This window comes from Carya illinoinensis, chromosome 7, assembly GCF_018687715.1.
Source record: "Carya illinoinensis cultivar Pawnee chromosome 7, C.illinoinensisPawnee_v1, whole genome shotgun sequence".
NCBI lineage: Eukaryota > Viridiplantae > Streptophyta > Magnoliopsida > Fagales > Juglandaceae > Carya > Carya illinoinensis.
This window is the reverse complement of record NC_056758.1, coordinates 1,664,375-1,690,244: the sequence shown is the minus strand read 5'-3', so window position 1 is coordinate 1,690,244 and position 25,870 is coordinate 1,664,375. Positions and strand designations below refer to the sequence as shown.

General features: G+C 33.1%; 2 protein-coding genes across 7 annotated transcripts; both read right to left on the bottom strand.

The window, feature by feature from the left end:
- Positions 1-625: 625 nt before the first annotated feature.
- Positions 626-7,474, bottom strand: LOC122315422. Its single transcript, XM_043131299.1, has 7 exons — positions 7,470-7,474; positions 5,965-6,233; positions 5,775-5,881; positions 4,705-4,797; positions 4,530-4,624; positions 1,973-2,771; positions 626-862 (listed from the first exon to the last, which is right to left on the bottom strand). Exons 1-5 carry the CDS (start codon positions 7,472-7,474, stop codon positions 4,616-4,618), a joined length of 483 nt encoding a protein of 160 aa, XP_042987233.1. The 3' UTR covers positions 626-862; positions 1,973-2,771; positions 4,530-4,615.
- Positions 7,475-9,805: 2,331 nt separating this feature from the next.
- On the bottom strand, positions 9,806-18,199 carry LOC122316045 (sugar transporter ERD6-like 7). 6 transcript variants are annotated; one of them, XM_043132511.1, is made up of 17 exons: positions 17,588-18,193; positions 14,762-14,824; positions 14,209-14,298; positions 13,988-14,047; positions 13,195-13,260; positions 13,033-13,098; positions 12,553-12,628; positions 12,403-12,467; positions 11,636-11,722; positions 11,255-11,339; positions 11,111-11,154; positions 10,949-11,011; positions 10,803-10,862; positions 10,647-10,700; positions 10,468-10,527; positions 10,258-10,372; positions 9,806-10,125 (listed from the first exon to the last, which is right to left on the bottom strand). In XM_043132511.1, the coding sequence occupies exons 1-17, from the start codon at positions 17,882-17,884 to the stop codon at positions 10,001-10,003; spliced, it is 1,476 nt and encodes a 491-aa protein (XP_042988445.1). In that variant the 5' UTR covers positions 17,885-18,193; the 3' UTR covers positions 9,806-10,000. The 6 variants fall into 6 exon arrangements, with proteins under 6 accessions (XP_042988445.1, XP_042988451.1, XP_042988447.1 ...); XM_043132517.1 differs by lacking the exon at positions 10,258-10,372 and having other exon boundaries at positions 17,588-18,197; XM_043132513.1 differs by lacking the exon at positions 14,762-14,824 and having other exon boundaries at positions 17,588-18,197.
- Between the last annotated feature and the right edge of the window lie 7,671 nt (positions 18,200-25,870).

Sequence of the window (25,870 nt, the reverse complement as noted above, 5' to 3'; positions counted from 1 at the left end):
ATATATATATATATATATATAGCATAATCCAACCTCCTACACACACAATCCATGGTATTTTAGCCATGCCAACACTACAAGAAATTGCTTCATTTCCGGCGGGTCAAGTCGCCGAAAAAAATACATAATTTAGCCGCTATTAGTCATTACCCGCTATTTCTAGTCGCCACCAAATAGTCGCTATTAAAGAGCCAAGTAAAAATTTTTTCGGCTACTTTGAGAGTTGCCAGAAATACCAATTATTTTCGGCAATAATAATAGCCGCAAATGAATAAAATTTTGTCGCAATAATTTTTGCCCATATCCATCATCCATTGCCAAAAATAATTTCCGGCTATATTTTTTAGTTGGAAATATCTATTTGCGGCTACATGTTCAAAGTCGAAAATAGGTATTGGCTAGTTGTAAGTAGCCAATTTCTTTTTCGGCTATATATTTTCGCCGAATATACGTATTTGCTGCTACGTTTGTAGCTGGAAATAGTGCTGGCTTGTTGTATTTGACAATTTTATTTTTCGGCTACATATTTGTCGTCAGAAATAGTTGCAGGCATTGTTGGCTGGCCAAATTTAAAGGTAATAAAACTTAAAAGTACTTGCTTGTTAATAAACCAAAAAATACTATATTTGGAGAAATTCAGTTTTTGTTTGAAACATCATTCATATAACCTCAAAGTACATATTTGAAGCTTAACCATTGCACTACCATTGTTTTAAGTTTTACATAAAACCATCCAATATATCACAATGGAATATAAATTTACAAGTGAAAGTTTTTCTATATGGGTTTAGCTAGCTTTTCCATCAATCTTCGACAGCTTCTGAAATGTTTTTGCTCTATTTCTTGATATTTTGGTTCAATCCTATGAGAAATAAGAATAAAAAATAGGTCATGAGGTTTTAGAGATGTCATCAAACACAAGCTAGCTAGCATGCACAACCAACCAGATAGAATGAAAAATGCAATAAATCTTGAGGCCAGCTATCGTCAGTAAAAATTACATCATATGCAGTCCTGGAAAACAGAGAAAAATACAAAACTACTTGTAGCCGAAGAAGATCATATGAAGACAACAAGACAATTCAAGAGGTTCACAAAACAATTTCAATTTGATTCTACCAGTTAACACGAAACTAATAACCTATTATAAGTTATCAAGACTCGAAGTGGAGGGATATGAATTAGAAAAAACCATGCAAGAACAAAGGGTGGTAACCCGCTGACTCCATTCTTCTTGAGTAATTCAAACCAAACCCACTGCTCATATATAGAGGAGTATTCCACCCAACCCTCCCAATTTTGACCACAACGACCATATATTTAACTTTCTATAAGTCCATAGAAACAGAAAGGGCATGCAGAAAATCAACCTACAAATCATAACTAGCAGGAGGAAGTAAAAATAAGGCTCCCATACCTCATAAAAGGAACCCTTGGCCCCTATTCCCTAGTCTCCAAGGCTAAGGAACCGACATATCACTTTTTTTGTTTGTTTGTTTAATTTTTTTTTAAACTTCCAATATGGTTCCCTGCATTATCATTATTTTAACTTTCCATTAACGTAATATCCCATTGCCCAACCATCTCTCCATCAAATTGTACAATTCTCGGGGAATTTCATCACTATGATGTATCATTGCCTTACAATAAACTACAATTCCATCCATTGACAACCATTCTCAAACCAACCAATTAAGACAGACTACAATACGATCATCAAACACTAACTTTAAAAGATCCTTAATTTTCGTTACTTTACTGCATCTCACTAAGATGTCAAGGTGGCAAAACTGGGAATTTGAACTAAAACAATTGTTGTAAAAAATGGAGTTGGGGGACAGAAGAGAGAACTGCCGAGAGAAGAAAAGATGAAGTGAAAATGAAAGATATTATTGCATTGTATATGATTCCTACATGAGAGAGATATTTATATACAACATTTGAGCTTAAATCCTTTGTCTGAGAAAGTCACCTGCTGTGCTGTGGTGTTGTCGATCCTCTTTATCTGAATTTTCTTTCTCGTCATTTTCCTGGAAAGGGATAAGCCAACCATACACAAGTCTTTTTCACTCACAGGGATCGAATCATATAGAGTGAGTCAATATCACTGATATTACCAATCAAATAAATTCTGATTGGTTAAAAAAATAAGTATGTCACAGTAACATATGAAAGAATTTTCCCTTTCCTCTCAATTATAAAAGGAAAAAAATGTGTGATGTATCAAGCTTAACAAGGTCATTTTTCATGGGATTACATATTATTAAAAATTTCTTGCCTAGGAACACCAACATTCCTAGGCAAGACCAACATTTCTAGATTACATCAATTTTTATTCTCAATAAAGTACTTAATAACTCAGACGATTTGAGCAAGCACTACAATCACATCTATTGCAGATGCAGATGTAGGTGTAGATTGCAGATGCAAATTATAGGTGCAGATTGCAATGTAAGTGCAGATTACAGGTGCAGATGCAGGTGCAGATTGCAGATGTAGGTGCAGATTACATATGAAGGTGCAGATTGCAGATGCAGGTGCAGATTGCAGATGCAGATGCAGATGCAGATTGTCTATTGTAGATGCAGGTGCAGAGTGCCTATTGTAGATGCAGATTCCATGCAATGAAGAATATGTATAGAATTTTAAACCCAAGAAACAAGAATGAACAAAAGTCCTATACAATTTTGACATTTTCTTTCTACTCTCTGGTAGATGTATACTTTACAACATGTAAATCAACAAGCAGGAGTAAATTGCTCTACCAAAAAGATATCAATTTACTGCAACATGGTAAAACAAATCAACTGAAAAACTCTGCAACATGTAAAGAGAGCTGGCACTCCATCCTTGGATATATCAATTGCAACAAAACACCTAGAAGTCCAAACAGATCAAAGCAGTAATATTATCCTCCGCAGACTGGCAACTGTTTGCAATGCACCGCTTAAGTTAGATCATAGTACAATGGGGTAAGTTTATGTTTCATTTTTTCTAAGTAGTTATATATTATTTTTTACAAGGATTTATACATGTACATAGCTTAATTGGATTTCTTTTGTCCCTTTAAAGAAGACTGCTTGGTCAAAATTTAGAATGCTTTTTTTTTATGGGTACGCGTAAATGTAAGGTAGCCTCTCCTATATCACAAGGGTACTAGGCTTTGAGATACTCTGCATTGAGGGAAGGTTGTTTTTAAGAGTTAATCAAGTGATTACAATTGACAATATATACCACATACACAAGAGACAGTCATATTTGATCAATAGAGGGAAAAGACCAAAAAATAAAGAAAAATACAAATTGAGCTTCAAAGAACCAGCATCTCTCTCACAAAGATTCCATGATTGTTCCAAACCCCAGCAACTGGTCCTATGACAAAGGTACCCTCATAGCCTTATCCCTCCCTCTTCCTATGATATATCCTACACGTGTGGTTTGAACATGAAAAACCTAACATGTGCGCCACGTCAACATACTCCATTTGTCCTGTGAGTTCCACCATATAATTTCATCCGACCTGTACGTGTTAATTAGACCAAAACAATTCACAGGTAAAATCCTTTTTTGCGAATCTTCCATTTAATAGCTGGGAAAGCATCCATTTTATTCATGGAAAAACTCTGCAATAGAGCCCATGACAGCTTGACTTAGAGACATCGGCATGATGCTATCCTACAGACCAATTTACTGCATAGCAAACCATGCCTTAACTTTTTATCAAAAAGCAGTAATCACTACGAATAATAACACTCTTCCATCTCCAGTAAGTAGTAAAGACTTCATCCCTAAGAGCGAGAAACAAAAAGTACGATTATCCATGGACTTACAACTAGCTCATACAATATACAATATAATTGCTAAAGTCTTCCCTAGCCAATCAGGCCTAGTTGCTGCTCATGTATATGTCCCATGAACCTGGGCTATGCCTAGTTCTCATTAATAAAATCCTTATTGATAAAAATAAAATAAAATAAAATAAAACTACTTTTGACACCATGGAAAATTTTGTTAACACCATCACTATGCAGCTTATATAAGTTAATTATTTTAAATAAAAAGGAATTACCTTTGCATTCCACACCATATTTCTAGATTTTGTGGTTTCTTCAGCCAAAAGCTCAGCAGACGAACCTTTCACAGTTAGCTTCTCTTCCTCAACAAAATCATGCTCAAAACTGCTCCACTCAACAAGTTATTAAACAATTACTTCTACTTATATCTCCCTTATTTAAATAAATGAGTAAAATAATGACCATCCTTTTAATTTTTAGTAGAAATAGAAAAACAGAGGATGTCAAAAATCACAAGACTAGTTCGAGTAAAGGCTAGTTTTGCGATTTGGATTTCATCTTTTTTATCTTCTTTTTTTCCAGCAACTGAACCAAGCTCTAAGAAGAATGTATCATAGATTGTTTCACAAAAATTATTTTTTTTTAGGTAATTTCACTAAAACTGTTAAACGCTACAAAATTGTCATTGGCCACAAAAGGTTAATAGCATGAATGCATATCATAGCATAAGTAAAACTTTCAAAACCACTGAAACAATAGAATCAAAGACTGGCACCTGACAGGTGAATGGATTGGAAGTTTAAGATTCTCCTTTGGCCAGTTCACAAAACCTAAACAATTAAAATGCCACATTAAGCCAGATATTCAACTAAGTATGATATCTCCTTGAAAATAAATATCGAAGACACACCTTGGAAAATTCTGGGGACACAAAGAGTCTAGGATATCTTTTATCTATCGACAAATAATCCCTCTCCACATCTACCAAACTGGAAGAGTAAACCTGCAAGTATGCATCATTGATTACTAAAGGGAATAAAATACATGCACATTTCAGGGTGCAGACTAACAAAGCAGCAAATAAAAAAAAACATAGTCTAAAATTTTCATAAAATTATCTCATGACTCTAAAGTTCATTCACTTCTCTGAAGAAGATTAGTGAACTTACTGGCAACAGTGATCGATAAAAATACACGAACAACTAAGATCAATATAAATCCTATTCATAAACCAACTAGATCCAAAACAAGTTCAAGGCCCTGAATCCTAGAGAAGCTAAAGGACAACATCTGTTTCTCCATAGAGAGGACATATGAAACCAATCTGATGTACCAAACAGAGCGCCAAATAATGAGAAGGGAGAAGTATTGTAAGAATGAGAAGTAGCTTTGGAAATTGATGAAATAGAGCAAAGAAGAAATCTCAGGCATAGATATTCCCAGTTAGTGCCAAAATACCAACAGGGGGGGATTTTACATTCTTATTCCCAGTTACTTATACTATGATATGCATTCATGCTATTAACCTTTTGTGGCCAATGACAATTTTGTAGCGTTTAACAGTTTTAGTGAAATTACCTAAAAAAAAATAATTTTAGTGAAACAATCTATGATACATTCTTCTTAGAGCTTGGTTCAGTTGCTGGAAAAAAAGAAGATAAAAAAGATGAAATCCAAATCGCAAAACTAGCCTTTACTCAAACTAGTCTTGTGATTTCTGGCATCCTCTGTTTTTCTATTTCTACTAAAAACTAAAATGATGGTCATTATTTTACTCATTTATTTAAATAAGGGAGATATAAGTAGAACACAGCAAGTAATAATTTTTATCCTTATCACTCAATTTCATGCTACCCTCTATTATAAATCTCCTAAACTGCCCATCCCTGTGAGAATCAAGCAAAGAGGACCAAAATTTTTTAAAATCAAAAAACAAGCAAACAAGTAGAGATAAAAGAGGATGAAATTGAGGCATCGAACCTTGGAAGACGCTGTATTGGACAAAACACCACCTTCCCGCTGTTGTACCCAGTCTTGTGCAGAGTTCTCCAACGTGAAGTAAACGTCATCACCGCGCAATCTCAAATCTGCAACAACAGCTTCAATTACAAACCACACAACTCGAATCCACAACCAAAAAAACATGCTGAGAATCTAATTGGAGACTCACAACTCGGATTGAGCTTTGAAACTGCAATAGAAGAAGACGCTAGAGACAAAGAAGACGAGAGAGATGCTAGCCTTGTCGAAGAGGAGCGCTCGAACCCGGAGTTGGAGATGGATATGAGCCCTAGAATTGGACTCGTCGGTCCGCATGAAGGCTTTCCATGAGGAAGGCGAGTTGAGGAAATCGGAGAAACCGGCGTATTTGGAGTCGCCCAGCCACGAGCGCCACACCCCGCAGGCCTCGAGCTTTCTGGCCAGTTCGTAACCCCGACCCTCCTCCCCCATTAGAGACATTGTTCTGTATGCGGCAAAGAACGACGACGACGTGCTTCCTGCTTGATGATGCTTTGCGTTTTTCCGTTTTCGATATTAAGGGGCAAGAATTCTTTGCGGGAAGGTAAAACAAAGAGAGAGAGCGAGAAAGCGAGAAAGAGAGGGAAAATCTAAACCGCGTGCAAAAATGAGACGCGGGAGTATAAGTGAATAAAACTATTGAGGCGACCTAAAAGTTGCCTTAATAACACAAAAAGTCGCCATAATAAAAAACTTATAACAGCGAAAAAACTGTTATGACAATTTAGAACAACCAACCAGGTTATTTGCGGCTATATTTTTTCCGGCGATAAAAAATAGCCGGAAATATATGCTTTTTGCGTCTCTCTTTTATAATTGACAGAAACATTTCACTGGAGTTTAAAAATTGACTTTTTGCGACTATAAATCTCTCGCCGCAAATAAAAATAGCCGTAAATAGCCCTTTTTCTTGTAGTGCAAATGCGTAAGATCCCATGTATACATGGTGAAAACAGAGTGGTACTTCTACTTTCTTGCCCAATTCTTTAGTACTGATTAAATGAAAAGAGAGAGATTGAAAAAATGATAGATTGAAATGTTGTTTGTCAAATAAATTTGTATACCAAAACCCCTATCAACGCCAAAATGAGATTTGCTTCTTTCCACCAGTCAAGATCCTGATTATGGTCATATATATGTTCAAACATACAATAGTTTTCTATCTTCAATCAACATATATGTAATGCCCCAATGGAAGGCCGCAACTGTATGACATATACTCCAAAAAAATTAATTAATGATATAATTGTAATCCCATTGAAACTTTATAAAGAGAAAAAACTTCCCATTCTCAAGTAATGTGATACACTACCTACCCTCACTTATCATATGTATCATCACAATCTCTTCCCCCTACATTCTCAACGTCCTAGTCAGGCCCATCAATCATAGGTGGCACGGCTCAATTCTCACATTTTTTTATCATTTGTAATGCTTCAATGGAAGACTCAAACTACATAGCCTATACTTCAAAAAGACTAATCAATGATATAATTAGAACCCCATTAAAACTTTATAAAGAGCAAGAACTTCTCATTCTTAAGCAATGTGAGATCTCATTCACCACCTACCCTCACTTATCATATAGGTATCACAATATATACCTTCAAATTTAGTATAGTTGTTTAATTCAAAAACCATAATGAGTTACCCTACCTCATTACCAGATGCAAAAGCTTCCCCGAAGGTGTTTGGGGATAATTTATGCAATATAAGTATATCGGAACCTCATGTCTTTGTAAGCAGGATTTGATTAGTTCGTAGCCTAGAAAGAGGGCCCATTATCCACATGTAGGCTAGGGCCTCTCCTGTGCATGATTGGGCCATATGGCTCACGGCCCAATGCCGTGGGAGTACAACCCATACACTAGGCCCTGTTTGGATGCACAACTTAATTCAGTGCACTTCATTTTTAGATTGAGTTCAACATCCAAATGCAGGCTGAATAGAGTCCAAAACTGAACTCATCTGTAGGGCTCACAACCGAGAAACATTAATTTCCGATTTTACTTTTTCATCTGTCAATTTACTTTTCTCTCCATTGTGTACAACTTTTCCATCTCTCGTGAGGCACAACTCAATTGTTTATCACTTTTTATACTTGGCTGGTCTGGCTACAAGTGCAGCTTGTCAGGAGAATTTTTTTTTGTAGGTTTTGGCACCGACAGTTGCTCAGATCATGTCAGATGAATAGTAAAATTTAATAGTGGTACCTATTTATTTTACAACTTTCCATAAATATATCCAAACTTATTTTAACATCCAAACACACATAAACTAATCTTAAGTGGGTTTCACAAAACTCGTTCAACTATCTCAACTCACTACTATTCATAAAAAACTCAGCTCAGTTCAACATCCAAACGCAGCTTGATCGTAGTTTAATTTTCTTTGGGTTGTTTGAGGCAAAAGTGTAGTGTTTGATAGTGTTTTGAATCCAAGATCTCATCCACCACGTCCATGAGCACGATCATTAGACTGAGCTTATAATTAGTGTATTTTGTTGAACTTTATTATATTTTTAATATGAGTATTACTACACGTACTATAATTTTATGCACAACATTATATGTATTGAATAAAATTCATTTTATTAGTTTTTTTTCTTTTTTAATATGGAGTTTGAATTTCAAATTTCATGATCTTTAATATATCTATAGTTGACACGTCATAACATATTGTTATGTGAATAAAAATTATAACTATAAAGAGCGTTTTCCTTTTAATTAATATATTCAACAAATAGTTATGCCACATATTTTTTCTCTGAAATACTTTTTTCATAATTATGGTTACTAATACATGATGTCATATTATGAAATCATTTTCTCACATATGTTAGAAATTTTATTTTATGTTATAAATTGCCTAGATTATTATTATTTTTTTAATAATAACTATTTGGGCTAAATATATTGTGACAATTTTGTATATGTATTGTGATTACATATAATTTTCAAAGCTTATTTTATCACTTAAATTTGTTAATCTAATTTAAGAATTTGTATTCAAATTTTTAGAATGTGATAAAATAGAGGACTAAGTAGCTTGAGTATATATACATTGTAGAGTCCATGATTAATATGATTGGCCCAAATTGATTTTTTTTCTTTTTTTTTTTTTAATTTTGGATGGACTTATTTTTTACATATCACTAGCTAAGTAGACTATTTTTATAATAGTGGAAGCATGATTGTGATTGATTTGAAATTAATCTCTTATACGATATAAATTGGCGTAAAATTAAATTAGAAATTAATAATTATGATTAATGGCATAAGAGATGATTAAGAACCTTAATGAATTTTTTATCTTGCGACGTGTTTTAATTATTTTTATTCTAATTTAGATTGACATGAAAAATTTCTTAGATGTGTGTATAATTAAAAGTGCATAGGATAATAATTATGTAAATTTGTAATAACCAAGAAGAAAACCTAGAGATTGAGTATGCTGCTTATATGGTGCATTATTATAAAAACCTCTAAAACTTCTTGAGTGGAATTGTATGTGATACACCCACTACAATTTCATGGAAGTTGAAGGGATTAACTAACACATAGGGTGAAACCACTACTTTGTCTTTGAGAATCTTGTCGGTAATAATGTAAGTTGCGTGTTTTTTGTAATGCAAAGATTAATTGCTCCTTTATTTGAGTTGGTTGTATATTATAATCTTGAATTAACTTAGTTTAACTCATGGATAAGCACATACTCTTTTAAACTTGCCAGTATATCTGGCTAATGAGGAGATTAAAACTGAATGCATATGCAGTAAAAGTGTTGGGGACATTCTTGACTAACAAAAGGTCTTTCAGTGCATCTATTTATGGTGTTAGCACTGATAATATTGCTCAAGTCTTCTTTCTCTCACAAGTAGGTCCTTGCAAATATATGATTTTCGAGCAACCCTTGAGAGTAATGTAACACTGACTACCTTGAATGTTTGCATGGTAACTACCTTGAATGTTTGCATGGTAACTACGACAAAATTTGAATAATTAAATATGACTTACTTAAATTTTAAAATCTTGCTCGTGGTTTTACAATCAAGCATAATTGGAAGATAAAACTACATAGCAGCTGAAAGCACACTTTGGATTGAATTAATAAATATCGGTTCATGATTACATTATAAAACCCTTGAATAATTTTTATCAATTTTCATGGCCCTTGATTAATGTTTCTCACTGCATAATATGAGTCAACGATGCATGTATTTCTTCCAATGTTCGCCCTTTAGTCTCCGGCACTAGTTTTGCGATGAAAACAACCCCAAAACCACATATGCCCGCATATATGAAAAATGTTCCTGAAAAACAAAAGCAAGATTCCCCACAAAAAGATATTTATATACGCGCATGATCACCAGTACTTGGCATAAGAAATCAAGTGCATGACACTCTGGAATTAAGACACAAGTGATTAGGAGACTGGCATTCACCTGCAGGGCTCCAGGAGAATAAATAGTTAAAAGTGTATGAAACAACCCAAGAACAAAACGAACTGACCAGATTGCAAAGGGTTCCAGCTGAACCCTTTACATTTATTGGAAATATCTAAAGAACAGAACAAACCATTAACAAGAAAAAAAAAAAAAGAGAGATACATAATATTAACAAAAAAAAAAGAAAGATATATAGCATAAACCAACCTCTGACACCACAATCCATGGTATTCCTCCCATGCCAGATGCGTAAGATCCCATATATACCTGGTGAAAACAGAGTGCTACTTTCACTATCTTGCCCAATTCTTTAGTACCGATTGTGTAGAAGGAGAGAATGAAAAAATGGCAGATAGAAATGTTGTTTGTCAAATAAATTTGCATACCAAAACCCCTATCAACGCCAAAATGGGACTTGCTTCTTTCCACCAGTCAAGTTCCTGATTATGGTACATGTATATGTTCAAAAATACAATAGTTTTCTATCTTCAATCAACATATATATCTTCAAATTTCATGTAATTAAAGTATAAACTATATACCTGCAAGAAGTAGGATAATCCGGTGAGGAAGCAGCCTAAGCATTGCCCAGTTGCAGAAGCCTGCAATAACATATTTGCATATTAGTCAAAATTCTTTGGCCAACTATGTTGAAAACTGATCGAGAGATTTATATGTCTAATCCAACCATCAACAACGTTCTTCTTCCAAATTTATCTATCAGTGTTGCACTCAAAACAATTAGAGGAATCTGCAGAGGAAATGAAACTCCGTTTTCAAAGAAACTCGCCAAAAACAGATCAATATATCCAACTATTTGAACTAAAAGGATCTTTATAAGATCATCTACCTGAAGAACAGCCACCAGGATAAACCCCAGTGTACTAGAGATCCCTGTCACAAACAAACGAAAAAACAATTTTGATATGTGAGCATGAGTCCTTTTGATCTTTGTAATTTATATTCTAAGAGGTAATATTGTCAATGCCTTTACCAGCTGAATCAAAAATTTCACTCATATAAAACATAAATCCATATAAGCCTCCTGATGCTTGCACTACCATAAGCCCAACTCCAACCTGTAAACAATGCGGAGTCATATCCAATGATAAAATAAAAACTAAACAATTTTAGAACGTGTAAGTTTTATATAATTTATTTGAAAAAAAGAATGTAGTGTCTATTTTTAAAAAAAATCATTTTTTTTTTTACATGGGTACTAAATTTACTCATTTTTTTTTTTTTTTTCAAAATGAGTGCGCAATATTTACACATATTTAAGATTGCAAATATATATAGCAAATATCATATTTTCAAACAAATAATATTGTAAAAAGGAGAAACATATATATATATATATATATTTACTGCTCACAATGACTATATGAAGATATTTTCTCCGGAACAAGTTGAGGACATTGGCGTCAGAGTCCTGTTGAAGATGCTTGGTTTCGATATAATCCTATAAAACAATAATAACCTGGCATGCATCAACTGATCAAAGCGGTAATACCATGAATATAAAATATCGAGTTTCAGTATCATGTACAAGTGACAGAATCAAGAGTCAACAAAGCTTTAGGAACATTTTTTCATAAATTAATAATATGTTTTATATATTTATATCAGTTTGTTATCGATTTTTTATATTTTTTTATCGATTTATATCAATTTGTAAATTTATTTGAGATTTTTAGTTCGTTAAAGCATTTCTCTAAGCTCAAATATGAGAGCAGCTTGGACCATTGTTTGATTGTTATAAATATTGGAGTTTCACATGAAAAAATATTTTAAAAATATGAGACACACTTGGATTGGAGACACCTCTAGCTAGTTGTTGAAGAAAAACCATTATTGATGAGAATTAAGACACCATTTGGTGTTTTTTTAAAAAAAAAAAAAAAAAAAACACCTCATGCATGTTTCATGAATACCTAATTTTGCTCTATCGTTCACCCAAAGGCCTGCATTTCATATTAATTGATTACATTGTAAGTTTTTTTTTTTTTTTTTTGACGTTGCAGTTGACTTGTTTTGATTCCACAAATATTTAAAACCTCAAGAACTCTAAGTCATCTAATTTACTGATCAATTAAATTAAAAATATTGTAAAAATTAATCCCAATAATTAATTAAACTCACCAACCATCTAGGAGACTCTGGAATGAAAAATAGAGCAAGGAGCAGTAACAGACTCGGAATACAACCTGATCAAGATCAAAGTAAATATTGTTCGATGCTTTTTTATGGATAAAAAGTATTGCTGTAAGTAGGAGAGGCAAGCAAATATACCTATAATGGCCAAAGAACGCCAGGTGACAAAAGAACCGATTACAAACGTGAGAGAAGCACCATAACCAGTCATTGACTGATCATCAATCAATCATTGAACATTCATTAATGGAAGATCAGTCCACATCAGAATATTAATTATAGTAATACAGATCATGCAAATTCTGTACGAACAAGTTTTTTGAAAAAAAAAAAAAAAAGTAGATATAAACATGGAAAACACTGTCCCAAATAAACGGGTTACCGCAATTTTTTATCGAAAACTGTTTTGATTTTTTTCTAATTTTTTTTTTACTTAGTGATTAAGTAAGTGTTTTTAAATGAATATATGATTTTTTTTTAAAAAAATATTTAAATAGTTTTAAAAAATGTTGAAAAAAAAATTGAAAAAAAATAAAAAAAGGGAAATACACTCATCGGTAGAAGATTTCTGTAAAAATCTTCTGTAAACGTAGCAACGCCTTATAAATATATATGTACCTGACTGATTGACATTAGTAGACCTCTTACATCCTTTGGAATTATTTCTGCAAGATATACAGGTCCCTGTAATTGACATGAGTGTGGGATTCCATTAACTAATCGTTTATATATTCAAGTATAATGAAAAACCAAAACCTTACAACTACATTTACAACGTACCACATAACAAGTAAGCCCAAACCCAATTCCCAGCGACAGTCTTCCAAGGTCGAGCAACCAAGCACCCTTTAATTAATTCACATGATCAATTGGAAGGAATAAATTCAAAAAAATGGAAATGTACGATTCAAAGCATGCAACATTAACCAGATCATCCATGAATTATTTTCCAAAACATTGCTCGCTGTTGAATCATGTTAATGTTTTAATTTTGCAGTTTTGTATTATAATTTTACAGACATTAAAATTGGGAAACAAACATTATTATTATCATTATTTTGGATATAATAATGTTTCTTTCTAATTTTATCATGCATCGATGTGCGTCTTAGACTATTAATATACTATGCTTTCTCAATATGCCCACTTGGTGTGTGCGTAGTGTAAATTACATTTTTTTTATTTTTTATTTTTTATTTTTATTTCAAACAATCTTTAAATATTTTCAAAAATAAAAAAATACTAATACACTAATAGTCAATTCTTTAACTATTAAATAAAAGAAATATTAAAATTTAAAATAAAATATATGAGAGGTCAAATTGAAGGGACAAACTCAAAGGGCATAATATCATTTAGTACCTTTGTTATTTATCTTAATATATAGTTAGATATTAAATGTTCAGTAATTAATTCATATAATGCATTTAAAATTTAGACATAATGTGGCACGCTATAACTTTTCGTTTACTTCCAATGTCTTTATGACCAAATCGAGTAGATGCTTCTATATATATATATATATATATATATATATGAGACCAGCAAAAGGAGAGAGAGTAGATTCCGAAACCTCAGCGAAAATAATGGCAAGCCAGCCTACGATGTAGAATATGTCCAAAACCAATAATGTCTGTGATAAAATAAAAATGAAAATTTTATTAGAATATTTATATATATATATATATATATATAGAATTATTTATGATTTAATTAAAATGCAACAGTTGCACTAATATTATTCATATATTCCAGCAGAAGAGAGATTATTAAATATTTGAAGAACATGCATACGCGTCTACGACCAATGAAATCTGTCATCCTCCCACTTATAATGGCGCCAATCATTGCTCCAGCTGTCATTATTGAACCAAAAACCGAGTACTGCATGCACCACACATCCAAGCAATATAAGAAAGTGATTAACCCTACTATACAAATAATCTTAAATGCAGTCATTTTTATATAATTTTTATGTATTTTATTAATATGATTAATTATATTATTTTTTAATATAAAATAATTATTTTAATTAATTATATCAATAAAATATATAAAAATTATACATAAGTAATTATATATAGCAAAACTTTTGACGTAAAAATCTAACTTTTTTCTTTTAGAATAATATTAGATACAGTTTTGGAGTATGCAACTAGCAGTAAATTTCTTTTAAAAAAATAGAGTCTATTATTAAAAAATAGTTTTTCATATAGGTCATAAATTTACAAAATTTTTTTCAAATGAAATACTGTACAAGACTTATACATTCTAAAACTACAAATTGTATTTTTCTTTAACTCAATACCAAATCTCCAGCATTAATATTACTATGATATTTATGTACCTCTGTCACAGTGAGACCCAAATCAGCAATGATACCAGACTCAGCCGGTGATGTATATGACGCCTGTAAATTAATTAATTAAGCAAACCATAAAACCACAAGTTCAAATATCAGTGGTAGTACTCATGATGCAGTACTCTTACTACCTTCAAGAACGTTTCATGAGTCATTATTAATTATTAATATATATATATATATATATATATATATATATATATATATATATAGGAGCTGTATATAACATGACAATCATTTGAATTACTTGGGTATCCCTAAATATATATTAACCTAGCTCCATTCCCAAAACTTTGAGGTTGCAATCTTAGAAAATTAGTTTTTAGTAGGAGTGACAAATCGTGTTTTCGGATGGTATTTGTATCGTGCCAAGTGAATATTCGACAATATAAGTTAACCTGAATCCAATAGTTAAATGTGTCAAACTTTCAAATCCTAACCTAATCTATTTAAACAACAAGTCATATTGTGTCACTCATTTTGACCTGTAAAAGTTAAAATCTATATTTATTAATAACAACAATATATTAAAAAATATATATAAATATTTATTAAGTTTTAACATATAATAAAACTAATATTATAAACTATATAATAACAAATATGAGCATAGGTCTAAAATTATAATATCAACAATAAAAATATAAACATACTGAGAAATATCAATACTACAACTTAACAATAATAAAATTTTAATTTTGAAATAAATTTAAAAATGGTCAAAATGAGTTGATTTCATGTTAAGTAGATTAACTCATTTATAAATCGTGGCTTAACAAATCAACTCGTTATTGACCTATTTATAAATCGTGTTTTATCAGATCAACCTGTTATTTACCTATTTATAAATAGTGTTTTAACGAATCAACCGATTTTAATCTAAATATGTTAATATCAAACTTGAACTTATTAATTTTATATTATATTCATTTTAAATTTATAAATCATATTATATATTGTCAATTCCAATTTTTAATCTGAATGTCAAATAGAACAATGTCATGCACAGCAGGCATGACGGCTACAACCCTGGTTTGGGCCACCATACCAAGTTGCACAATGCATTGGTCCACACCTCGAGTCAAACGGCATATACTGTTCCACATCCTACAAGAGTGCACCACTGGACCTATAATTGATCTTCTTTCTATTTTTTTTCTTAAGATTCTTTGTACGTAGTAAAACCACCACCCCACCCCCCCAAAACAAAACAAATAAATAAATAAATAAACTTTTTATATACATATAAATGCCTCCCTTTCCAATTTTTTGCCGAAAATTTTATAAAATTTTAATATATCATCATGTGTTTTATATTATGATGTGGCCCTTCAAAATTAATTTTTTTCCCCCAACAAATCTTTTAATTTATGAATAAGTTCTAAAAGAGCTTAAAATTAAAATTAAATTTTTGAGAATAACGAACTTATTAATATGAACCCCAAAGTTCTTAATTATACAATATTAAACTTCTTAAAATGAAATCCAAAGTGAAATAAATATTAAAATAATCGTTTAAGGTTAACATTTTATATGAAAATAGAGAAATGATATTTATAAGATGTGTAAATCTCTCGCATTCTTTTTTAAAAAATTATGTAAATCTAAAATTCACAATAAAAACTTATTTTTTTAATAGTAAATCCTACTTTTTTTTTTTTTTTTCAAAAATGAATATTATTGCATGAAAGATTGTTATAAGAAATCTAATGAAGATGCTAAGTTGTAGTTTTTAGGATTTTATTTCTGATAAATGAAATTTTCAATCTTAGAGTATGCAATTTTCACACACTACTTTTAAAAAAATTTGATAAATCTAGGATCCATATAAAAAAATTATTTTTTAATGGTAGACTCTATTTATTTTTACAAAAGGAGTGAGCGAAACATGTACACCTTAAAACTATATCTATCATTATTTTTTATTTCAGCATAAATATGACAAGTTATGAATTTTTTCTTCTTAATGAAAGCTGATCTATTTAAACATGTTTTTACCTAAATGTAACTTTTATATATAGTTATGGTTTTACGATATACTGTGGAATTAAACTTAAGAATTATCTCTTTGTATATTACATTGACTTTACATAAAATTGGCCTCCCATGTAAATATGTTTAGTTCTACCACTGCATAAACTTACTTTGAGCACTTTAATTATTTATCCAACAATCATATAGGTGTTTAGATAATAAGTTTAGATAAGACGAGTTGAGATACAAGTTAAAAATTGAATAAAATATTATTATTATTTTAAGATATGAAAATTTTGAATTATATACTATATTTTGGTGAAAATTTAATAAAATTATAATGATTAAATGAGATAAAACATTTTTTGTATCTAAACGGGACTAATGTTATATCATAAGAATAAGAATGAATAAAGCTACAAACAATGTTCTGATTTCAAAAAATAAAAAATAAGTACAAGAATATAACGAAGAATATAAAGAAGGATTAATTGGGAGTATTCTAAGGAAAAGTTAATATTTAAAATAGAAAAAATGAGTTTTAATGATGTAATTTAAAGGATATAATGAAGAGTCAATCGGGAGTATTCTAAGAAAACAAAGAAAGAAAAAACAAACAACTATTTTTAAAAACAAACATCCTGTACATATATATCCTCTCTTTAAACCAAAAAAAGAAGGGAAAAAAAAAAAAAAAGAGTAGAATTCAAACAGTTTAACATAAATAAACTCAAAAAAGTTTATAAAAAAATTTGAAAAAAAAAAAAAGTGGTTTATGATGTCAGAGTTTGGGTAGCAAAGCTCTATAGATAAACAATCCAAGACCGTACTACTTACTAGACAACCACCAGTGAAGGCAGCGCAGGCGGCCGCAAAGGTGCAAATAAAAAGAACAGGCGTCGATCTTGTTTCAACAGGAGCACTGGCACCCGCACTGTTGAGGCTGCCAACACCACCATTTTCTTGATCATAATCAATATTGCTAATCCTTAAACGAGCAGAGCACTCTGCTTCAATCAGAGGCAACTTCGCCACCGCCTGCTCTTCCTCCATATATATTGGGTACTGTGTTTTACTTGGTGCAGAAAGGGAGCAGCTAGCTAGGCGGGGAAGGCAAAGGCAAATTAAGCACATGCACAGAACAAACACATGACCATGAAATAGGTTGTTTAATTGCGTGTGGAAGTGGGAGTGGGAGATCAGGATTTAGAGGCCTCCAATGATCAGTCACTAAAAGGGGTCCCACTCTGTTGAAACAATAAATCAAATGGATACCAGGCATTCGATGAAATGCGGAAGAGAGGAGAACACGCAGATTAATGCCGAACTCGATGTTTAGCGGTACTAAACACTCAGATCACAAACGTGCACGCAAAGAACAACTCTTGCCATGGGGGCAGAGCCACAAGCAGGAAGACAGAGTACTGTGCATGATATTTTATTAGAGTCTCGCAACTCCCTCCACTCCATCTTAATGCTAGTGTAAAATTTTTGTATATTTTTTCAGTTTTTTATTCATATTTTTTTTTTATGATTCTAAAACATTTTTAAAAAATATATAAAAAAAATCAATATACTAATAATCACTTATTTATTTATTAAATAGAAAAAATTAATAAAATAAATTAAAATAAATGAGAAATCAAAATGAGGTGTCAAAGTAAGTAAGCAATATAACATCTCTCATTTTATTATTCTATTTGCTAGGCTATTTCCCAACCTATATTATATATATATATATATATATATATAAATCTTTATATACTAAAAGCGGCTATGCTTAGCAATGGTGTTTTTTCGATGTTTTTTTTTTTCATTTTTGTCCCTTCGCTTTTACCATTTCCCATTTATCCCTTATCTTTTCTTTTATCTGCTAGTATTTTTATGTTTCTAGCCTTTTGTGTTTTGGTCTTTTTAGTGAAAATGCGTGAGAGGGTCGGCATCTTTTTTTTTTTGTCTTTCGGTCGTTTCTCTTTTCTCTGAATCTCTTTCCATATTCTGTTTCCTCTTCTCTCACTCAACTCAGACCCTCTCTCTTTTGTTTTCTCTTCTGTTTATATATTATTTAATTAATAGTAAAAAAAAAATATATAATATGCGAGAGGAAACAAAAAAATGAGAAACTTGACTAAACAATTGAATCTCGCTCAATGAACCACTTGAGACCCATGTCTCTCGCTCGAGCGGTTCTAGTCCAAACAATTGCCGCTTGAGGCTTTTAATAACCACTCGAGCAAAAGAGACTTATTTTCATTTTATCCAACACTGCTCGATGTTTCTAATTTCTTTTTTCCACAATAAAATAATTGTAAGTTGTGATGTACCACAAAAGTTAATTTTGTACTTTTCTCCCCTTGAATTAAGAAACATCCAACGTGAATTAAACCTTTTGTTTGTTTTTTTGTCAGTTGTGAGGCCTCAGAAGTTAAAGTTTAAATGCACCCAGCTGTCTGTTTGGATATTGAATGGTTTTTAAAACTGAATTGCTTGGTGCAGAAAGGCAGCAGCTAGCTAGGCGGGGAAGGCAAAGGGAAATTAAGCACATGCACAGAACAAACACATGACCATGAAATAGGTTGTTTAATTGCGTGTGGGAGTGGACGACTACAAAAACCTCTAAAAGATGAAATTGATGAAGAAAAAGTTGAAAAGATAGAAGAGGAAGATGATGAGAATGCAAAATCGATACCTCAATAAAGTGATAAAGAGTCATGTTACAAAAAATGGAAAGAAGAAAAAGTAAAATTCATAAATAAAAGAGAAGCTAGATTCTGTAGAGGAAGAAATTTGTAATGGCAATCGATTAAGCATTGATGATTTGACTAAGTCTGATGGATTTCAACATAATAGAAGCAGGTGAAAAAGTAAATATGAGAAAAAAAATCGAGGAGGCCATCAAATATGCGTAGCAATGAGTCGTTGTTTTAGAAGATGGCATGAACAAGGAGAAAGTAGGAGCAAAGGCTAAGTTTTGATGTAAATGTGAAAGTAAAAGTTAAATAGGTGGGTTCTAAATGACAGCCCGACATCCATTGGATCTGAAAGAAGTCGAGACCGACTTTTAATGTGAACCGATTTTTTTGGATTGGATTTAATCGGATTGGACGGTTATTCGGCCTAGCAGGCTTTTTGCACAGGCCTACATATATCTGTTGATGAATATGTAATGTTTGTTTTTTTCTTTTTCTTTTTTAAATGACAGTACCAGCACAAAATCTGAACTGTAATGATGATAGTTGCATGCATTGCATTAATTTTCTACCCCACCATTAATGGTCCCAACCTTCAGCAGTTAAGTAATATACATTTATGATCGATCTGTCTCATCCATTCGGATCCCATGCATGCAGGAAACCCCTTTCATTTAATTCTCGATGTCTTTACTCTTTAGCGGAGTGGTTGATGATTCTGTATATATATTGGTGTGACATGAATTAATTCCCTCACCAATATATTTGAAATTCCGTCAAGATTAATGTTTATTTAATTCACGTGGAAGGTGGAGAAATATTGTTTTTTTCTGAATTTATAGTGATATAAAGATAGACCGAACTTTTCCATAGATGGAAACTATATATAGCATTATTTTTATAACTCAATGTGCAGTAAAAGTGTTGAGGACATTATAGACTAACATAAAAAGTTTTTCAATGCATCTCTTTGTGGTATTAGTACCGGTAATGTTGCTCGAGTTTTTTCTCTCTCCCAAGTAAGTCTTTGCAAATAATATATGATTTTTGTGCACCCCTTGAAAGTAATGTAATACCAACCACCTTAGAGGTTTGCATGATAACTACGACAAAATCTAACTAAATAAGTACAACTCAATTAAATCTAAGAATTTTGCTCGAGGTTATACGGTCGAGCATGAAATGAAGATAAAATTGCGTAGCAGCTGAAAGCGCGTTGTATGCATATTGAATTCATAAACAGAAGTTCGCGATTACATTATAAAATCATTGGAATAACTTTTTATCGATTTTCATGGCCTCTGATTAATGTTTCTCATTGCATAATACGAGTTAGCGATGCATGTATTTCTTCCAATGTTCGCCCTTTAGTCTCCGGCACTAGTTTTGCGATGAAAACAACCCCAAAACCACATATGTCGGCATATATGAAAAATGTTCCCCCAAAAAAAGCAATATTCCCCACAAAATATATCTATATGCATGATCATCAGTATTTGGCATAAGAACTGTACATGACACACTAGAATTAAGACAGAAGTGATCAAGAGGCAAGCATTCACCTGCTAGGCTCCAGAAGAATGAATATTAAAAGTGTATGAAACAACCCAAGAACAAAACCAATTGACTAGATTGCAAAGGGTTCCAGCTGAACCCTTTACATTTATTGGAGGTATCTCAAGAACAGAACAACCCATTAACAAGAACAGAAAGAGATATAACATTAACAGAACATAAATATATATATATATATATATTCCAAGCTCTGACACTATAATCCATGATATTTCAACCAGGCCAAATGCGTAAGATCTCATGTATACCTGGTGAAAACAGATACGTACTTTCACTTTTTTGCCCAATTCTTTAGTACTGATTGAATGAAAGGAGAGAGATTGAAAAAATGACAAATAGAAATGTTATTTGTCAAAAAACATTTGTATACCAAAACCCCTATTAGCGCCAAAATGAGACTTGCTTCTTTCCACCAGTCAAGTTCCTGATTATGGTCAAATTTATAAGTTCAAAACATACAATAGTTTTCGATCTTCATTCAACATATATGTAATGCTCTAATAGAAGACCAGAACTGCATGGCCTATATTCCAAAAGGACTAATCAATGATATAATTGAAACCCCATTGAAACTTTATAAAGAGTAAGAACTTCTCATTTCCAAGTAATGTGAAATTTCATACACTACCTACCATCACTTATTGTATGGGGTATCATAATCTCTGCCCCTTAAATTCTCAACGTCTTGGTTGGGCCCATCCATCTTAAGTGGCACGGCTCAAGTCTCACATTTCTTTACCATTGATTGAATTAGGGGTTTCAATCAATGAAACCCCTAATTTGAGGTGGGGTTTCGGATTGGAACCCCAAATTTGGGGTTCCAATCCGAAACTCAATTATTTTTTTTGATGTATGCAGTTTTGTATGCAGTTTTTGCTGATTGTGTTGGATTGCACTTTAAATTTTTTTTTTTTGTTGGAGAATCAGGAATGTCTTCGGATTTCAGTGTTAGCTTGCCTTCCCCAGCCAACACCCCTACCCTAGAAACTAATCTTACTCCTACCCCTATAACGAGTACACCTTGCCCTGCTCCGAAACCCACATAGGGCAAGAAACCTGTATCCATAGTTTGGCAACACTTTACCAAACTAGAGGGTGGTGACCACAACAACCCACAAGGTAAATGTAATCACTGTGGGAAAATGTATGGATGTCACTATAGGAAACATGGTACATCCCAGCTGAAGGTCCATCTAGAGGAACAATGCAAGAAGAGTCCAATTTTAAAATTTTTAGTAGAGAATGGTTAATTTAGACTAGATTTTAAAATGACGGATGGGAATAGTGGGGTCGGGGGCTAACATTGAAGGGGTATACGAAGTATAACCCCGATGAGTGTAGAAGGAAGTTAGCTTGTATGATTGTCATGGACGAGCTGCTTTTTCAGTTTGTGGAGGGTAAAGGGTTCCAAGAATTTGTCCAAGAGTTGGAACCGAGATTTGTACTTCCTTCTCATCACACTGTGGCAAAGGATATTAAGAAGATGTACCTCCGTGATAAAGATGTTTTGAGGGGCCAGCTCAAGGGTTGGGTAGTTTGCCTCACTACCGACACTTGGACTTCTATCCAAAATATGAATTACATGTCGTTGACTGTGTATTTTGTTGATGCTGATTGGGTCCTACACAAAAAGATTATTAAATTTTATCAAATAACTGATCATAAGGGTGAGACGATTGGGAAGGCATTGGAGGCCGCAATAAAGGAGTGGGGGTTGGAAAAAGTTTTGTTTGTGTCAGTTGATAATGTATCATCTAATGATGTCGCATTGGGATATCTAAAAAATTATCTTAAAGATGTAAATAAGACATTTTTGGGTGGTGAATACTTGCATGTTAGATGTGCTGCACATATTTTGAATTTAATTGTGACTGAAGGGTTGAAAGATGTTGATGACTCGATTGCAAGAGTTAGAATGGCTGTGAAATGAGTGAGGTCTTCTCCTTCTAGATTGGAGAAATTCAAAGTTGCTGCAAAAGCTGCGGGCATAACATCGAAGAAGGGTTTTTGTACTGATGTTCCTACCAGATGGAACTCAACCTTCTTGATATTGGAGGCGGCCCAAGAATATAACACAGCCTTTCAATTATTGGGTGATGAAGACATCCAATATGTCAAATACTTTGATGAGCACGGGGGATCACGAAAGCCTAATGATGATGATTGGGTGGTAGTTTCTACTTTCGTTGATTTTCTTGGATTATTTTATGATGTCACATTGAATATATCTGGTTCTTTGTACCCTACATCCCATGAGTTTTATTAACAAATATATAGGGTAAAAGAAGAATTAGAAGATATGCGTAAGGGTTCCAATGAAAGGATGAGGGGGATGACAGTGACCATGATGTTAAAATATGACAAGTATTGGGGAGATTTGACTAGAATGAATATTTTCTTATATGTGGCTGTTATTCTTGATTTCCGTCTGAAAGTTTCAGGCTTGTTATATGAGTTGGGACTTGTTCACGATCAGGTATGGACTGAACTTATTAGTGAATTGGCCCGAGATACCCTGAAAAAATTGTATGATGAGTTTAATGCAATTAAGGGTGGTACTACATCGAAGACACATACACCGACCCCAACACCTTCTACAGACACGTGACCGGGCCTCCTACAAAAAAGCGCAGAATGCCGTGGACTAAGACCCTCGCATAGATGATGATGATCATCTAGTCCATCAATCTACGGAGGTCGTTTTTGAGTTAGACAACTATTTGTCAGCGAATATGGTCCAAGATGATGATGATCATTTCGATATATTAGGATAGTAGAAGAATGCCTCAAAGAAATATCCCATCATTTCTGAGATTGCCCGCTGTATTTTGGCCATCCCTATTAGCACCGTTGCCTTAGAGTCAGCCTTTAGTACCGGAGGTCGTATATTGGATCCTTTCCGTAGTTCATTGTCTCCTACAACTGTAGAAGCATTGATATGCACACAGATTTGGACGATAGGAAAGGATATTCATGTTCCGGATATTTTAAATTTTAAGGAGATCGATGAGGGTGGTGATGAGTCTGGATTTGGATCACCTGATAATTGTTTTTTATTTTTTTTATTTTAATTTATTTATATTCATTTCCATTTCATCGTTATTAATTTTAATATTAATTTTTGTAGTAACACATAAGACGTCTAGCACTTCTGCAACATAAAAATGTACTCAAGCCCGGGCCGCCTCAACTGTCACACCCATTGACTCAAATACAAGCCACAGCTGACAAGCCTCTTTAGAATATTCAATTTTTAATTATTTGTTCAAATTTTGTATTCAATGATTTGTAATATTGATACAATGTCCCTTGGACACTTTTATGTTTGTAATTTTGTAATTGTTTAGTTTTTCAATTTTGTAATAGCTTAGTTATTATTATTAGTTTATTACGTATTAGACTCTTAGACTAGTAACTTTTATTAGCCATAAAATCAATTACCATTCATAACACTTTTCTTTTTTTTTAATCTAGTTTTTAATTTTTTTTCCTTTTTACTTATAATTTTATGGGTTGAAAAATGAAAATGGCCTACAAGCTTATTTTGGGCCAAAAATACAACCTTGTGGGCTATTTTGACCCATTGCTGAGAAAATGGCCCAGAAATTACTTCTGGACCGAAAGAAAATGCTTTTGGGCCAAGGCCCAAAAGGGGGGTGCGGAGGGGCGGACGGATTGCCCCCCCACACCGTACCCCGTCATGCAGGACGAGGTACCCCGCCCCCGCACACCGGGGGCGGAGAAGTTCTTCCCCATCCATCCCATGCGGGGGTGGGGGCGGGAGAGGTCTATCCCGCACCATACAGCACCCCTAGTCAAAGGCGCAAATAAAAAGAACAGGCGTTGATCTTGCTTCAACAGGAGCACTGGCACCCGCACTGTTGAGGCTGCCAACACCACTATTTTCTTGATCATAATCAATATTGCTAATCCTTAAACGAGCAGAGCACTCTGCTTCAATCAGAGGCAACTTCGCCACCGCCTGCTCTTCCTCCATTAATATTGGGTACTGTGTTTTACTTGGTGCAGAAAGGCAGCAGCCAGCTAGGCGGGGAAGGCAAAGGCAAATCAAGCACATGCACAGAACAAACACATGACCATGAAATAGGTTGTTTAATTGCGTGTGGGAGTGGGAGTGGGAGTGAGAGATCAGGATTTAGAGGCCACTAATGGTCAGTCACTAACAAGGGTCCCACTCTGTTGAAAGTTGAAACAATAATTCAAATTATATTGCTTTTATAGACAAATTTTACATCTAACTCTTGTCCATTTTTGCAAGATGATTTGACACCTGTCACTCCAGAATGTATTCTAGAAGGATCCTCATTGCTCTGCTATCCATTTTCTGTTATGCATGAAGCAGTCTGGATACGTGCCGCTGCTGTGTTTGTGCTTGCTGCTGCTGGTTTATTTCTTGTTTCGTCTTCTGCCTTAACACACTCCCTTCCATAAAAAAACAACCAACCCTCTAGAATAGAACACGCAGATTAAAGCCGAACTCGATGTTTAGCGTACAAAACACTCAGATCACAAACGTGCACACAAAGAACAACTCTTGCTACGGGGACAGAGCCGCGAGCAGGAAGACAGAGTACTGTGCATGATATTTTATTAGTCTCGCAACTCTGTCCCTGCCTATGACCGCTCCATCTTACATCCTATATTTTTTTTCAGTTTTTTATTCATATTTTTTTATCATTTTAAAATATTTTCTAAAAATGTAAAAAAAAATTAATATACAAATAATCACTCCTTAATTATTAAATAAAAAATTAATAATAAATTAAAATACATAAACATTCAGAATGAGATGTCAAAGTGAGTGAGCAACATAACATTTCTCATTTTATTATTC